This window comes from Nicotiana tomentosiformis, chromosome 9 (genome assembly GCF_000390325.3).
Source record: "Nicotiana tomentosiformis chromosome 9, ASM39032v3, whole genome shotgun sequence".
NCBI classification, from domain to species: domain Eukaryota; kingdom Viridiplantae; phylum Streptophyta; class Magnoliopsida; order Solanales; family Solanaceae; genus Nicotiana; species Nicotiana tomentosiformis.
Genome location: NC_090820.1, coordinates 22401013 through 22417236, shown reverse-complemented (window position 1 = coordinate 22417236; position 16224 = coordinate 22401013). Strand labels below are relative to the sequence as shown.

At 36.2% G+C, this 16224-nt stretch overlaps 2 protein-coding genes and 1 long non-coding RNA gene across 3 annotated transcripts; 1 reads left to right on the top strand and 2 right to left on the bottom strand.

The window, feature by feature from the left end:
- Positions 1–9307: 9307 nt before the first annotated feature.
- LOC104104839 (small acidic protein 1) lies at positions 9308–9965 on the bottom strand. Its single transcript, XM_070185771.1, has one exon. It carries the CDS (start codon positions 9842–9844, stop codon positions 9650–9652), a length of 195 nt encoding a protein of 64 aa, XP_070041872.1. The 5' UTR covers positions 9845–9965; the 3' UTR covers positions 9308–9649.
- Positions 9966–11537: 1572 nt separating this feature from the next.
- Positions 11538–14838, top strand: LOC104104840 (uncharacterized). The gene is made up of 2 exons (XM_018773672.3): positions 11538–11922; positions 14157–14838. Exons 1-2 carry the CDS (start codon positions 11581–11583, stop codon positions 14679–14681), a joined length of 867 nt encoding a protein of 288 aa, XP_018629188.1. The 5' UTR covers positions 11538–11580; the 3' UTR covers positions 14682–14838.
- Positions 14839–15406: 568 nt separating this feature from the next.
- On the bottom strand, positions 15407–15926 carry LOC108946608 (uncharacterized). The gene is made up of 2 exons (XR_001970928.3): positions 15578–15926; positions 15407–15523 (listed from the first exon to the last, which is right to left on the bottom strand). It is a non-coding gene; the product is annotated as an uncharacterized lncRNA (long non-coding RNA).
- Between the last annotated feature and the right edge of the window lie 298 nt (positions 15927–16224).

The window sequence follows — 16224 nt, the reverse complement described above, 5'->3', positions numbered from 1 at the left end:
GTCGTTAGCAAAAGTTATGAATCAAAATTCAGTGATGGCATGGTTATGCTCCCTTCCACGAGTGAACTGCTTAGGCTTTTTTTTTTTCTTTTCAAAAGTCCACCATTGGTGGGTGTTGGGGTTTAGGCAGTAGCCCCAATTCAGAGGAGGATATAAACCATAGCCTCCAAAACATTATGAAGAATGATATATCTCATCCTCTAGTACAAAAGCATCAAGAGTCTGGCTACTTTGGGAGATTTTTTCCATCACACTTTGAAATATATGAACTTTACTAATAGGTGCTATACATATAGTTAGCACTATTATACAAAAATCAGCTATATCTAGAAACATCATTAATAGCAAAATGGTTCTTCCATTTGGGAAACCAACTTGATAAGTGTCAATGAAGATCTCACTATGTCCGATAAAGAACTAGTGGTATCAAAAGTGATCTTAACTCTTAAACTTTCCCCCAGATTAGCAAGTTGATCAACAACACTATTACCTTCTCTATATGTATGGACAAAAGTAAAATTACCCTTGCTAGAGATTTGAATAATCTGCTCAATTATATGATGTATTTGCCAAGAAGCCTTCATTTTATTGTTAATCGTGTTAATGATCACCTGAGAATCAGACTTGATAATTACATTCAAAAAGCCTCTGCTTAAACACAATTTCAACCCATGTAGCATGGCATTTGCCTCTGCAAAATTATTGGTGCATTGGCCATAATACTCAGCAAAAGCAACAATAAAGGATCCCTAATGATCTCTAATAACATCACCACCTCCAGCACTTCCTGGGTTTCCTTTACAACAACCATCAATGTTCAGCTTTAGCCAGCCAAAATCGGGTTTGCACCATTTAATCAGTTGGCTACTAATTAGCTGTTTTGCATTCTCCACCGCTATGCATATATCATTCCAACGCAAGGGAAATTGTACTCTAGGAAATTGACTGTTCAGTAGCATAATCATGGACCTGCAAATCTGCATAATTATAGCTCTTCCGGACATATGTAAGTTCTCAAATCTGGCTGCACACCTACTTTTCCATATCTCCCAGCATACAATGGATGATAGACATTGTAGGATCACTGCATGGATTCCATTCTTTGCCTTAGTTAGCCACCAAGACATGATCAATTGCCTAATGTCTCCTTGTCTTATTATAATACCACGACTCTGAGCAAAAAAGAACTACACATGTTTTCTAATATAACTCTCACAAAATAGGTGCATGATGGTCTCTTCCTTGTGACTATTACAACACGAGCACTTTGATGGTAAGATCAATTTGAATCTCTTGAGGCCTTCATTAGTTGGGATTCTATTCTGTAGCATAAAGAAAGAAATTTTGAAAGGAAGTTTCTTCTGCCAAATCATAGTAGTAGTGAATGAAGTATTCCTCTGTCTCCTCAACATCTGCCAAGCAGAATAACAAGTGAAGTCTCCCTTAGGTTCAATCATCCATGTTGGCTTATCCTCCCTTCCAATATCGATACCAATCTCCAAAATGTCATTAACAATATTGTGAGGAAGGACATTCCTGAGCGTATTGGAATTTCACTTCCCATCCTCAAAGAAATAGTTCACGTGGAGTTTCCTAGGGGCTTTAGGGAATTGGATGAACTTGGCCAGGGCACCCTTACCGGACTAATTATCCCACCAGAAGGATATCCTACCTACCCCAATTTTTCAAAGGATATGTTTTTCAGCATTTCTTTAATCTCTATTTAACTGTTGCAGTTGCGAGATTGGCCATAGGACCACTACCTGGCAATATGATGTAGCCTTTTACAATACTTAGCACTCAAAAAAACATTCAAGAGACTCTGATCAGTTCTGAAGTTCCACCATTTCTTAGCAGAGAAGACATTTGCGAAATCCGATAGTGATCTAAAGCCAGCCCCATCTTCAAGAATAGGGAAACAGAGATCACTCCATTTTTTTCAGTAGAATTTATTTTTGATGTCATCCTTTCCCCAGAAAAAATTAGCTAGGATCTTCTCTATTTGTGAAAGAACAGTTTTAGGAGGATAAAGAACAGAAAGCAAGTGAAGAGGAAGAGATTGCAATACTGATTAAATGAGTACTGCTTTCCCACCATAAGATAGGAACTTCCCTTGCCATCCTTGCAGTCTATTGGAAACTTTAGCTTCTTCCTCAAGTATAGGACACTCCAAGTATTGTTGAGGTTTTATTTTTAAGATGAAATAGTCTTAAAATGAGGGTGAATGGGAAATGGAGGGAAAATAAAAATTTTGAGTAAAATTTTAAGTTTTCCCCTCTTGACAATGAGACATTGTCCCATATTGGAAGAGGAAAAGATTTTTGGTGGGTATATAATAATTGCTCTTCTTGTAGCTCTTAAAGAGTTAAGAAGAAAGCAAGCCTCGCGCCGTCGTCGTCGTCGCTCTCTCGGCTAGGCTTCGGCTACAGCTACGGCTACGGCTTCGGCTTCGGCTTCGGCTTCGGATTCGGATTTGGATTTGGATTTGGATTTAGTCAAATGATCGATTGATTGATTAATTTTTTGGACCAAATTTATTTGTTAATAGTAAATATTAACGTAAGATTATCCGCATTTGTAACGGATATTTTCTAATCCGTGTATTGACCACCAGGCAGCCACCTAATGCTCTTCCCACCATGAATGTGCTTGCTCCACAAACAAGTGCTTGCTCCACAAACAAGCTAATGCTTGCTCCACCATGGAGGGTGGACGATTGTTCTTCTTCAACACTGGCTGCTATATATATGTGCAGCAGCTGTTGAAGAAAGACACACACAATACACAAGACACAAAACTGAAATCGCTCAACAGATTTGGCTATACATTGCACTCCTTCCTCTCAGCATTTCCATACGATTTTCTGAGTTTCTACTCCTTTGTTCTGCATTATTTTAACTTCAAACAAAGCAACTGTAAGTGTGATTTGCTACCGAACTTTGTGTTCACTGAAACACTGGGGTTTGAAGTACCGCTACACCAGTGTGTGATTCGTTCTATCCTGGGAGAAAATAATCCATTACCTTGGGTACTAGGAGGGGATTAAATTCCTTAAGGAAACACTGTGAATTTAGTGGGCTCGAATTAATTACTGTTTCATTACGATAACTTATATTTTGCAGAATTATTATTTACAAATACAACAATATTAGCGGGACTAACAGTCTTAAGGAATTTAATATTTATTTCTGTATTTGTGTTATTCTTATTATTCTGCAAACTAAAACCTTTGTGGTTTTGTGTACTCCCGTTTTGGAGAGTAAAGCCTTCGTAGCGTTTTGTTGGAGATTAAAATCTACGTGATTTTTACTCCAGTTTGAAAACGTTTATTAAACGTTTGTTTGTGTCATTCTTTTACAGAAAAAATGACGACTGAAAGTGAAAATCAAGCTATTCCGACGGTGACTGCCAACGCATCGACAAACTGAACACCGGCGTTGGCACTGGTAGAAAAACCCGAAAAAATTTTCGGGATTGATTTCAAGCGCTGGCAGCAGAAGATGTTCTTCTACTTAACTACGTTATGTCTACAGAAGTTCATCAAGGAAGATGTTCCTGATCTGCCAGATAAAACTCTAGAGAATGAACGCTTTATCGTGATTGAAGCGTGGAAACATTCTGATTTTTTATGCAAGAATTATATTCTTAGCGGACTGGATGATAATCTGTATAATGTATACAGTGGCGTGGAGACGTCAAAAGAATTGTGGAATGCGCTTGAAAAGAAATATAAAACTGAAGATGCCGGGATGAAGAAATTCGTTGCCGCAAAATTTTTGGACTACAAAATGGTAGATAGCAAATCTGTTATTACCCAAGTCCAGGAATTGCAAGTGATTATTCATGATCTACTTGCTGAAGGTCTTGTCATCAACGAAGCATTCCAAGTAGCAGCAATGATTGAGAAGTTGCCTCCGTTGTGGAAGGACTTCAAAAATTATTTGAAATACAAACGAAAGGAAATGTCCCTTGAAGATCTCATTGTTCGGTTGAGAATCGAAGAGGACAATAAAGCTGCTGAAAGGAGAGGCCGTGGAAATTCAACAATAATGGGAGCAAATATTGTTGAAGATAACAAAAAGAGGAAGAAGGCTTCTGGTCCGAAATACAACCCAAGCAAGAAGCGGTTCAGTGGAAACTGCTACAACTGTGAAAAAAACGGACACATATCTACGGAGTATCGTGCTCCGAAGAAAGACAAGAAAAAAGATCAAGCAAACATGGTAGTAAATCATAATGATGTTGATAACTTGTGTGCCATGCTTTCTGAATATAACTTGGTGGGAAATCCTAAACTGTGGTGGTTTTAATTCAGGAGCCACTCGCCATGTTTGTGCAGTTAGAGAAGCTTTTGCTACTTATGCTCCTGCTGGACCCAGAGAGACAGTTTATATGGGAAATGCTTCAACAGCAAAAGTTGAAGGATATGGGAAGATATTTCTGAAAATGACTTCTGGCAAGGTCATGACTTTGAACAATGTCCTTCATGTTCCCGAAATGAGAAAGAATTTAGTCTCTACTGGACTTCTTGTTAAGCACGGTTTTAAGTGCATTTTTGTGTCCAACAAGGTTGTCATAAGTAAGAATGAAATATTTGTAGGAAAAGGTTACCTCACCGGGGGCCTTTTCAATCTAAATGTAATGGTTGTGGAAAACAATAATAATATTTCAGCTTTTTCTTACTTACTTGAGTCAAATAATTTATGGCATGTACGTTTGGGTCATGTCAATTATAAAACCTTGCGAAAAATGATTAACTTGGAAGTACTGCCTAAGTTTGAATGCGAAAAATTAAAATGTCAAACATGTGTGAAATCTAAGTATGTTAAACATCCTTATAAGTCAGTTGAAAGGAATTCAAATCCTTTAGACTTAATTCACACAAATATTTGTGACATGAAGTCAATACCATCTCGCGGTGGAAAGAAGTATTTCATAACTTTTATTGACGATAGTACTCGATATTGCTATGTTTACTTACTGAATAGTAAAGATGAAGCAATAGACGCATTCAGGCAATACAAAAATGAAGTTGAAATGCAACTTAACAAGAAAGTAAAAATGATAAGAAGTGATAAGGGTGGTGAATATGAATCTCCTTTTGAAGAAATATGTTTAGAATATGGAATTATTCATCAAACAACAGCCCCTTACACTCCCCAATCTAATGGGATTGCGGAAAGAAAGAATCACATATTAAAGGAGATGATGAACGCGTTGTTGATAAGTTCTGGTTTGCCACAGAACTTGTTGGGGGAAGCCATTCTTACGGCTAATCGAATATTAAATCGAGTGCCCCATAGTAAAACACAATCCATTCCATATGAAAAATGGAAAGGAAGGAAGCCCAACTTGAATTATTTTAAAGTGTGGGGGTGTTTGGCAAAAGTGCAAGTTCCTAAACCCAAAAGGGTAAAGATAGGACCAAAAACCGTTGATTGTGTTTTCATAGGATATGCGACAAATAGTAAAGCATATCGATTTCTAATTCATAAATCAGAAAATTCCGATATTCATAATAATACGGTTATAGAATCAGATAATGCTGAGTTCTTTGAAAATATATATCCATATAAAAAGGAATGTGAGTCATTTGGTGAAGGATCTAAACGACATCGGGAAGAAACAAAAGAAAGTACATGTAATCAGGAGGATCCAAGACGTAGTAAACGTCAAAGAACTTCTACTTCATTTGGACCAGATTTTGTGACTTTCTTATTGGAGAATGAGCCTCAAATATTTAAAGAAGCTATGACTTCTTCGGAATCATTGTTTTGGAAAGAGGCAGTCAATAGTGAAATAGAATCCATATTGAACAACCATACATGGGAATTGGTTGATCTTCCTCTTGGAAATAAACCTTTGGGTTCTAAATGGATTTTTAAGAGAAAAATCAAAGATGATGGCACTATTGATAAATTCAAGGCAAGACTCGTAGTCAAAGGGTATAGACAACGAGAAGGTCTAGACTACTTTGATACATACTCTCCAGTTACAAGAATTACGTCCATACGGATGTTAGTAGCATTAGCTGCAGTGTATGGTCTTAAAATTCATCAAATGGATGTTAAGACGGCCTTCTTAAATGGAGAGTTGGAGGAAGAAATTTACATGGAACAACCTGAAGGGTTTGTGATTCCAGGTAAAGAAAAGAAGGTAAATAGACTTGTTAAGTCTCTTTACAGACTAAAACAAGCACACAAACAATGGCATGCGAAATTTGACCAAACAATGTTGTCAAATGGTTTTGAGGTAAATGAATGTGATAAATGTGTGTACATTAAAAATGTTCCAAATCACATAGTCATTGTTTGCCTATATATGGATGATATGCTGATAATGAGTAATGACATTGCCAACATAAATGCTACTAAGCGTATGCTCAATAGCAAGTTTGATATGAAAGACTTGGGAGTTGCTGCTTTAATTCTGGGAATTAAGATCCATAAGACTCCTCAAGGTCTGACATTATCACAATCTCATTATATTAAGACAATACTTGAAAAATTCAAGCACTTGGGCTTTAAAGTTGCAAAAACTCCAATTGACGTGAATCTTGCATTAGCAAAGAATAAAGGCCAAAGCATATCACAATTGGATTATGCTCGTGTGTTGGGATGCTTAATGTATATCATGAATTGTACACGATCAGATATAGCTTGTGCTATAAGTAAACTGAGTCGATATACGAGCAATCCAGGCCAATCTCATTGGATGGCAATGAAACGAGTTTTGGGATATTTAGAACATACCCAGAACTTTGACTTGTACTACAGTAAATTCCCTGCGGTGATTGAGGGATACTGTGATGAAAATTGAATCACCGGTTCAACTGATTCTAAGTCCACGAGTGGATATGTATTCACTATTGGTGGAGGAGCGGTATCTTGAAAGTCGTCCAAACAAACATGTATTGCCCGCTCTACAATGGAGGCTGAATTCATAGCCTTAGATAAAGCCGGTGAAGAAGCTGAATGGCTCCAGAATTTTTTGGAAGATATTCCATTTTGGCCCAAACCGTTGGCACCAATATGCATACATTGTGATAGTCAAGCGGCAATTGGAAGGGCTGGGAGCGTTATGTATAACGGTAAATCTCGTCATATACGACGAATACATAAAATCGTTAGGCAATTACTCTCTAGAGGAATTATCACGATTGACTATGTAAAGTCAAGTGATAATGTGTCAGATCCACTTACAAAAGGCCTAACTAGAGAGGTAGTTGAGAAATCATCAAGGGGAATGGGGCTATGGCCGAGAACAAGTCATTGTGGCGGTAACTCTACCTAGAAGACTGGAGATCCCAAGATCTAGATTCAAAGAGATCAAACAAAGTCATTAATGATGGTTCAACATTGTCAAATAAAATTTTAGTCCGTTCTCGTGATGAGACAATGTTCAGTACCAAGGATAAAGCATTAAGGCTTTTTAATGATTTTTAAATTTGATACGGGGTATATTAAATAGTGTATCTACAGGATGTCACGTTTAGGAATCACCTATATAAGTGTGAAGTATTAGCCGCTTCAAGGAGAACTTTGTAAGGCCAGTTCTCTACGCACTTATGAAACCAGGCGGTGTTCATGGCTGAAACGAACACAACAATGAGAACCAAAGACGGTTAAGGGTTGATTGTGTGACTTATGGTTGTCTAGGTATACACCAAAGATCGACGGTTCAAAGATATCAAATCTACCGATTGACCGAGTATATCCGACATAAGTTTACTACGAAAAGCTCAAAGGAAAACCTACTTATCCAGATGCGATTAATCCTTGCTTGCAAATCACACAGTTTTTCCATGTATACTTCCGTGATATAGCCATTCCCCATTCATGTAGGGGATTGTTGAGATTTTGTTTTTAAGATGAAATAGTCTTAAAATGAGGGTGAATGGGAAATTGAGGGAAAACAAAATTTTTGAGTAAAATTTTAAGTTTCCCCCTCTTGACAATGAGACATTGTCTCATATTGGAAGATAAAAAGATTTTTGGTGGGTAAATATATAATTGCTCTTCTTGTAGCTCTTAAAGAGTTAAAAAGAAAGCAAGCCTCGCGCCGTCGTCGTCGTCGCTCGCTCGGCTCGGTTTCGGCTTCGGATTCGGATTCAGATTTGGATTTGGTCAAATGATCGATTGATTGATTAATTTTTTGGACCAAATTTATTTGTTAATAGTAAATATTAACGTAAGATTATCCGCATTTGTAACGGATATTTTTCAATCCGTGTATTGACCACCAGGCAACCGCCTAATGCTCTTCCCACCATGAATGTGCTTGCTCCACAAACAAGTGCTTGCTCCACAAACAAGTGCTTGCTCCACAAACAAGCTAATGCTTGCTCCACCATGGAGGGTGGACGATTGTTCTTCTTCAACACTGGCTGCTATATATATGTGCAGCAGCTGTTGAAGAAAGACACACACAATACACAAAACTGAAATCGCTCAACAGATTTGGCTATACATTGCACTCCTTCCTCTCAGCATTTCCATACGATTTTCTGAGTTTCTACTCCTTTGTTCTGTATTGTTTTAACTTCAAACAAAGCAACTGTAAGTGTGATTTGCTACCGAACTTTGTGTTCGCTGAAACACTGGGGTTTGAAGTACCGCTACACCAGTGTAACCCCAGTGTGTGATTCGTTCTATCCTGGGAGGAAATAATCCATTACCTTGGGTATTAGGAGGGGATTAAATTCCTTAAGAAAACACTGTGAATTCGGTGGGCTCGAATTAATTACTGTTTCATTACGATAACTTATATTTTATAGAATTATTATTTACAAATACACTAATATTGGCGGGACTAACAAGTATTGCATCGGGAACTGAAGTTGAGAAAAACCAGTAATATCCTCCGCTTTATTGAAGACGAGATCATGGGGTTTTCAGATTGAACTTAGATGGCTAAATAATCCACACAATGAAAAATGGGCAATGTTCAATTCAAACAGTAGCTCGTAGAATGGCGACTTCAGCCAACAGCCACGCATTAACAATTACAAAGTACCATAAATTCCCAATTCTAAAAACCTATAGCCAATTAAGCTAATCAAACTGCTTATAGGTGAACATTCAAATTACTTATAAATCATGTGCTAATAATTAAAAATTAGCCAAAAATTACAAGTTTCTCGCCCCAAATTTATGACTTTTTACCAAAAGCATCAACTCTTTATTATCAACAACTCCACTTATTATCCGTTTCAGCAATATCATAAAAGTTCTTCCACAACATTAATAATTACCTACATGAACATACAAAAAACCAAAGTTCTTCCAAAATATTACCTACATAAACGTACAATAACATAAAAGTTCTTCCACGATATTAATAATAATTACAAGGCGCCATTGATGGCAAAGCCGAAGCTCAGTAATTTTAATCAAACATGAACATACAATAACCAAATAAACGTTCATATGTTCCATCATTACTTCAAAAATTCTAATCAATGGATCAGAAAATCAACAAAAGATTCAAAAGCTAATCATCAGTAAGCATATAAACATACTCATATTTCCTCGATAGTTATCGTTAATCTTTCTTTCTCCCCCCCCCCCCCCCCCCCAAGAAAATTAACTATAAACGAACCGTTATTAACTAGTGATTTATCCTAGGGAAGCACCTAAATTCCAAATTTTCAGCTGATGTCGGAATCATCAAAGTCATCTTGAAAGGAATTGAAGAAATCAGCGTCAGCGAGACGGAGGTGGTCGGAACCTAATAAAGGACCTTCACCGAAAATCTCGAGAGCCTCCACGTCATCAATGTCCATCGCCATTGTTGATCCTTGATCCTCTAGGTCCGCCAGGTAATCCACCGTCATTGGCTTCATCGTCGCCGGAAACTTCTTCCCGGAATTCTCCCTTTGTAGATGCTCTGTGAATCGCCGCAAATATTGGAACCTTCGAGAGATTACAGAACGATAGGGGCAGATATTTATACTTGGAGAATCGCGTCGATTTAGACTCAAGAATGGAAGACTCCACGTTTTTTTGTTTTTCAGAGACAAAAAAAGGAAAAAAAGAGGACGAAATAGTATAGAAATGTTAGAAATATATTATATTATAAATTTTTATTTAATACTTCGTTGTAAATAATCTTCGAAAAAAGAAAAAGAAAAAAGAGGAGCGTCATAGTACAGGAAAATATAGTTACTTTATTAGCAAAATTATCCTCCGAAGAAGTACTGTGTCTCACTTTATAGGACATGATTTGGAGTATGATGATTAATTATTATTTTTTTTTTTAATGTAAATTGAGATGTAAAATCTTCAAAAATTGTCAGTGAAATTTATGTATTCAAAAAATAGATAAAAGAATAATAATTTTTAAAAAATTTATAAAAAATCACGCTAAATGAAAACTTCTTTTTACTCTTTAAATAGTAATTGTGTCACGTAAAGGAGCGAGTACAAGTTTTGGAGTTAAAACAACAAGATTTAATGATTTCTTGATTAAAATATATACCAATTGGAGGCTATACAACAATTGGTACTCTCTATGTTCATGTTATTTTTATTCCGTTTGTTTAAAAATCGTAAATGACATATATTTTTGTATTTTAAAATAATTTATTTTAAAATTTTATTTTATTCTTAATAATATATATTTTTACCCGCACAAAAATAACATGACATATTTGAAATCACAAGTTTCAAATATTCTTATTTCACTTTTAGACGTTCTGCCTAGTGTGTATAAAATGAAATGTCACGAGTCATACTGATACAGAGAGTAAAATTATATAATATTGTATTATTTGTGCATAGTATAGTTTCTACTGAAATTCATACACTAAGCAAAATATTTTTCTATTTCAATTTTCAACATGTAAATGCTTTGAGACTACTAATTACTCCTTACTTAGAAAATTTCTAAAGTTAGATTGACTTCTTGTTTGGCGTAGTTGTAGAGGCGAAATCAGGATAAAAAATTTATGAGTTCTAAACTAGCAGTCGAACCCATAACTTGTTTAGTTTCTGGGTTAACAATTAAATAATTATATATATATTTATTAATTTTTAATATAAATATATAGTTTAAATAAAAGCTACTAGCTCCACCCTGCTTAGTTGTTGTTGTAAATTGACTTCTTTTGTTTAAAAGGTCTATTCACAGTGACATTGATATAGTTATTCCGTTAGGCAAAGATCACTCTTAGCCCACCGTTTTCATTCGGTAGCCGTAAACGTGTATAAATTTTATATATTTTTTATAAATATATATATATATATATTATATATATATTCTCCGGCTATTATTGTAAAAGCAAACTATACAGTATCATTTTTACATTGTTTTAATATTGCGTGTAGTAACATTTAATCATCAATGGAGCTCATCACAAATTTATAGGAAAAATAGTGAAAGAAAAATTGAAACTCTCTTTAAAGTAGTAGAAACTTTTGAAAAAGCTTTATTCTCCATGTAAATTCTAAAACTTTCTGTTCTTTTTATAGTTTTTTTTTTTTTCTAACTGAAACAGACTTTATTCTTGAAATACTATACTGTATATTTGAGGATAATGTCAGTGAGTAATGTTAGCCAATGGAATAGAGTGTATCATCAATGAAGACCACTAAGAGTAGTGGTCTTCTTCTTCTTCACCTATTACCCTCTCAACTCTCAAACCCCAACAATCATTCTCTCCTTCTTTTCTTCCCTCAACAACCCAATTCTTTAAACAAACTCACTGCTACAAATTCACTGTCTACTCATATTCTTTCTCAGCCTCTTCACCTCTGCAAGTCTAGCAAGTGGGACTCAAATGCTGAGTCTATCAAGAACCTGAATTTTGGTAAAGTTTGGGATTTTGAAGATGAGGAAGAGGAGGAGTTTTATGGGGATGAAATCTTGGACCAAGGAGCTCAAGTTTTAGAGGAATATATTGATAGTATTTGGATTTTTAAGGTACCATTTTTACTGCTTCTCCCTTTTATTCTTCAGTTAGAATTCCATGCTATAAGCTTGAATTCCATTTCTTTGCTGTAAAGTTTGTTCCTTTTTTTCCTCCTTTATGCATGTTTGGGCACTTGAATTTTGGATTTTCTGCTTAAAGTTTGGATCTTTTGGGATGGATATGGAGTTTTGACACTTTTTGGTACTTTAATTTGAATTTTTAAGGACAAACAAGAATACTATTGGTTGAGCTGACCAGCTACATTACTGTTTTTTTAATAAATGAATTCAGATTCTAGTGTAAAATGATGCCTTGGATAATGCTGATTGATTTTGGTTATTAGATGCATAAACTTGGCTTTAAATTGAGTAAATTAGTATGATGTTTCGTTGAAATGCATAAGTGGTACTCTTGAGTTCAAAATTGTTGGAGTACATGATGCTAAATTAGTGAAGGGTAGTGGTTACTTGGAAGACAATCTTGAGTTCATAGTTAGATTATTCCAAAGAATTTTCTATCTTCTCCTCAATATTTGAAGAAGCTATCTAAAAATCGACTACATTCCAAGATTTTCATTATGAACGTTGGAAATCCTTGACAGACTTAGACAAATTGCATATTCTACACATATTTCAACTGCAATAGTTGAATCCTTTGAAAAACATTTCCCACGATAAACACAATACTGTCATGTTAGCTCTTCCTTTTGTGCCTAAGCAGATTATATCACATAAAATATCTTGAACGGAGTAGAGTACGATGTCACTTGTCATGGAATTCACTGATCATCAGTCAACACAATGGTGCGGAAGCTCACCGCTTATGTGTTAAAACTCTCTATGTACATCAGAATTCTTTGCTAAAACTGCTAGGATCTCTACAACCAGTCTTTTGCATAGGTGGTCATGATAATGCTTGTCAAGAGGAATAGGCTGAGAATGAAATTTGAGGACAAGAGAGAATTATCAAGACTCAAGACCTAGCTTTATTTAGTTTAGCTCTGAACCAGGGTCAAACTGTGACACTAGTTCGTCCTTAAAGAAAAAAGAGCAGCTTGGTGCACTAAGCTCCCGCGGGGTCCGGACCACAAGGGTCTATTGTATGCAGCCTTACCCTACATTTCTGCAAGAGGATCTTTCCGCTGCTCGAACCCGTAACCTCCTAGTTCGTCCTTCAGCATTGAAAAAATATCCGCTGCACATCTAATTATTCTTCTTGAGATCCTTCCTTAATGGATATCTCATGCACTAATCTAACCACAGTACTAATACCAGGGTTGAGGCTTCAGACTAGAAAGGCTCTTTGATTCTGATAATATTCTTCTTGCTTCAGAAAGCTTTTTCTTGTTTCTTTCTTCCAATGTTCTTGTTTGATTAGTTGAACCTTGTCACTTTGTTCAACTGCCAAATCTGATGTTTTCTGAATAAAAATCAACTGTAAAATGGTTCGCTAATATATGACCGCGTGAATATTCTTTACCTATAGCTCCCCTGGAATCAAGGAAATTTCCTACGCTCTCAACCAGATCACATTTGCTTTTCTTTTGCATATATTGCTGCTTCAGCGGTAATTCGGATACACACTATTAAATGATAAGAAAGAAGAGATCTGGGAAATGTATTGTTTGATTATCCTCTCAACCATGTTGGATTTTAAATAGCATTTACTTGTCATGCCATTTCCTGGGCATCATCATAAAATGGTGCAGAAGCTCACCTCTTACATCTTCAATTCCTTACGGACATCAAATTCTTTGCTAAGGCTGCTCTGACGCAACTTCCATTCAGTGAATAATAGATGTCCACAATTGGTCTTTTATGTGGGTGTTCATGATAGCATCTTTCCAGGGCAAAGGTTGAGGAAAAAAGAAAATTAGGCAGCGAATTATCAAATTAGTCCAAGGCATAAACAAATGGCTATTTCTCACATAGCTATAAATCTGTATTAATCTTTTAAGAGCTCTGTCTGATCTATATTTTCTTCTATCCTTTCAGTAGCTTTCTTGTCGCTATAATTTCAGTAGAGTTCCTGAGTGTAACTATCTAACTTGGCCTAGTCTTCATTTCCTCATTCTAAAAACATTGGTGCTCAACAGAAAGAATGAGAGCCACATGTTCAAGTGTCATTAGACAAACTCCATTTGACAATAATTACTCTTGCTAAAATGTTCTCCGACAGAAAATTGAACTTGGGCAGATATGTTTTTGTCAAATAACTTACAAGTTAGCATTCTTGGGCAGTGCAGGTTTTCTGGTCCTATGGTTGGGCGCTTCCACCAATTCTAATAGCATTGCTGATAACAGGAGGTCCTAAAGCTTTTCTTATGGCATTAGCCATTCCCCTTGGACAATCCACATTTTCTTTTGCAATCCAAAAGATGTTGGATGCGACGCAAAACAAACCAAGGCGCAAGAGTAAAACTAAGAAGAGACAGCGTGCCCCCACCTCAAACAAGACAAACTTTGGGAGAAGAGGAGGAAGCCCCAAGACACGAAGGAGAAAGCCAAGTTATCAACCATGGGCGTCCAAAAATGGCGTCTCAGCTAATAATAATGATGAGCGCGAGGTATCTAGATATGGAGGCTGGGATGAACTTGATCAAGTAAGTGAGTCTACTAGTACTGGTTCATTTGAAAGTTCAGCTCAATCATCAGTTGGAACATCAAAGATGAATGTGGAAAAGGGTAAGTTAAGTAAACCAGAAGCGAAAAGAGATATGCCCCTATTGTTAAGGTTGTTGATTGCCATTTTCCCATTCTTGGCTTCATGAACTAAGTTACTATAATATATGGGCAGCTTAATTTGAGTTTGCATAGGCAAAGATGAGACTGAATATTGCACAAAAGATTGAATACAGGGTAAAGGACATCTATAGAATAAACATGAGCAGTTTTTTTATTTTATTTTATGAAGTTTCCCTTTTTATATTTCTCTTCATTGAAGAATTTATATTTAAGTTATAATGATCATATTCTGAATACTTCAAAAAACCCTCAAAAAGCATTCAACAGCTCTCGACTTATAACGATGTAATTAGCACAATATTTTACTTGACCTACATAACTTTGCCAGAGCTAATAATCATTTACTCCCTCCGTTTCAATTTGAATGACACACTTTCCTTATTAGTCTGTTAAAAAAAAGAATGACACATTTATATATTTAGAAACAATTTAACTTTAAACTTTTCATTTTACCCACTTTACCCCAAGTGAGAAGCTTTTATAGCCACACAAATATTATGACCCCACAAAGCTTTTGACCCTTAAGTTTGTAAGACCACATATTTCAAAAGTCTTTTTTTCCCTTAAACTTTGTGCTATGTCCAAACTATATCATCTAAATTGAAACGGAGGGAGTATGATTTAATCAATTATTTTATTATTTTCCGTTTCTAAAGCTTGGTTATTCATGTTAGTTTAAAGTAATTAGTGAATAGGGTAAAAAAAAAATTAATAGAGTAATGCATGACATTAGATGAAGTGGGCTTGGCAAAAAAAGTGGTGGTTTAATTGGAGCAGCCCATTAGGCATTTGTTGGGCTTGAAGGACACCAACCCGTTATCCTTCCACTGCACAAAGCGGGAACTATTCGTTGCTCTGTGAAACCAGCCTCACGCAGTCCGCCCCACTTTAGGAGTCCAGCAGCCCATGCTTTCGCTTGGACCATGTGACCCAACTCTGTGCTTGGACAGGGCAGGCTGGAGATTAGCCCACCAAACCCTACCATCTGAGGGCAACCCAACATTCCACCACATTAATGCCCCTATTTGGGTTACAAGCCCTCATTACTGAGCTCGGCATTTGGTTATCTCTCGCATGTACTTAAAAAGTAGTAGAATTTCTCGCTTATAGCGATGTGGGAGGAATCTTTCATTTCAGTTTCTAAAGGGAATGTTGTTAATAATAAATGTAATACTGCACTTCTGTGTCTAACTAGTGTGTTTACGTTCTCTAAACTAACCACTGCTAACGGGTAACCATGCGAATACTGCATACAATTTTCTACCATAATAGTAATAGTTACCGGCAGAGCGGTAAATAATTTACTTGGTGAAATATACTAGTGAAACTTAGAATGTCGTTAAATTTGTGCACTAAAAACCCATTAAAGGTCTAATTTCTTTTTACGTTATTATACTTGATGTTCATGAGATCGATAGATAGAGAATGATTTATATTCAGTCCAAATCTTTTTTTGAGGGTTTATCGGTATTCATATCAGGGCCCATTTAAGGGAAAACGGTCCTTAACACAGTGGCGTATCCACATTATGCCAAGGCGATCACCCTTCGACGAAAAATTATACTGCAT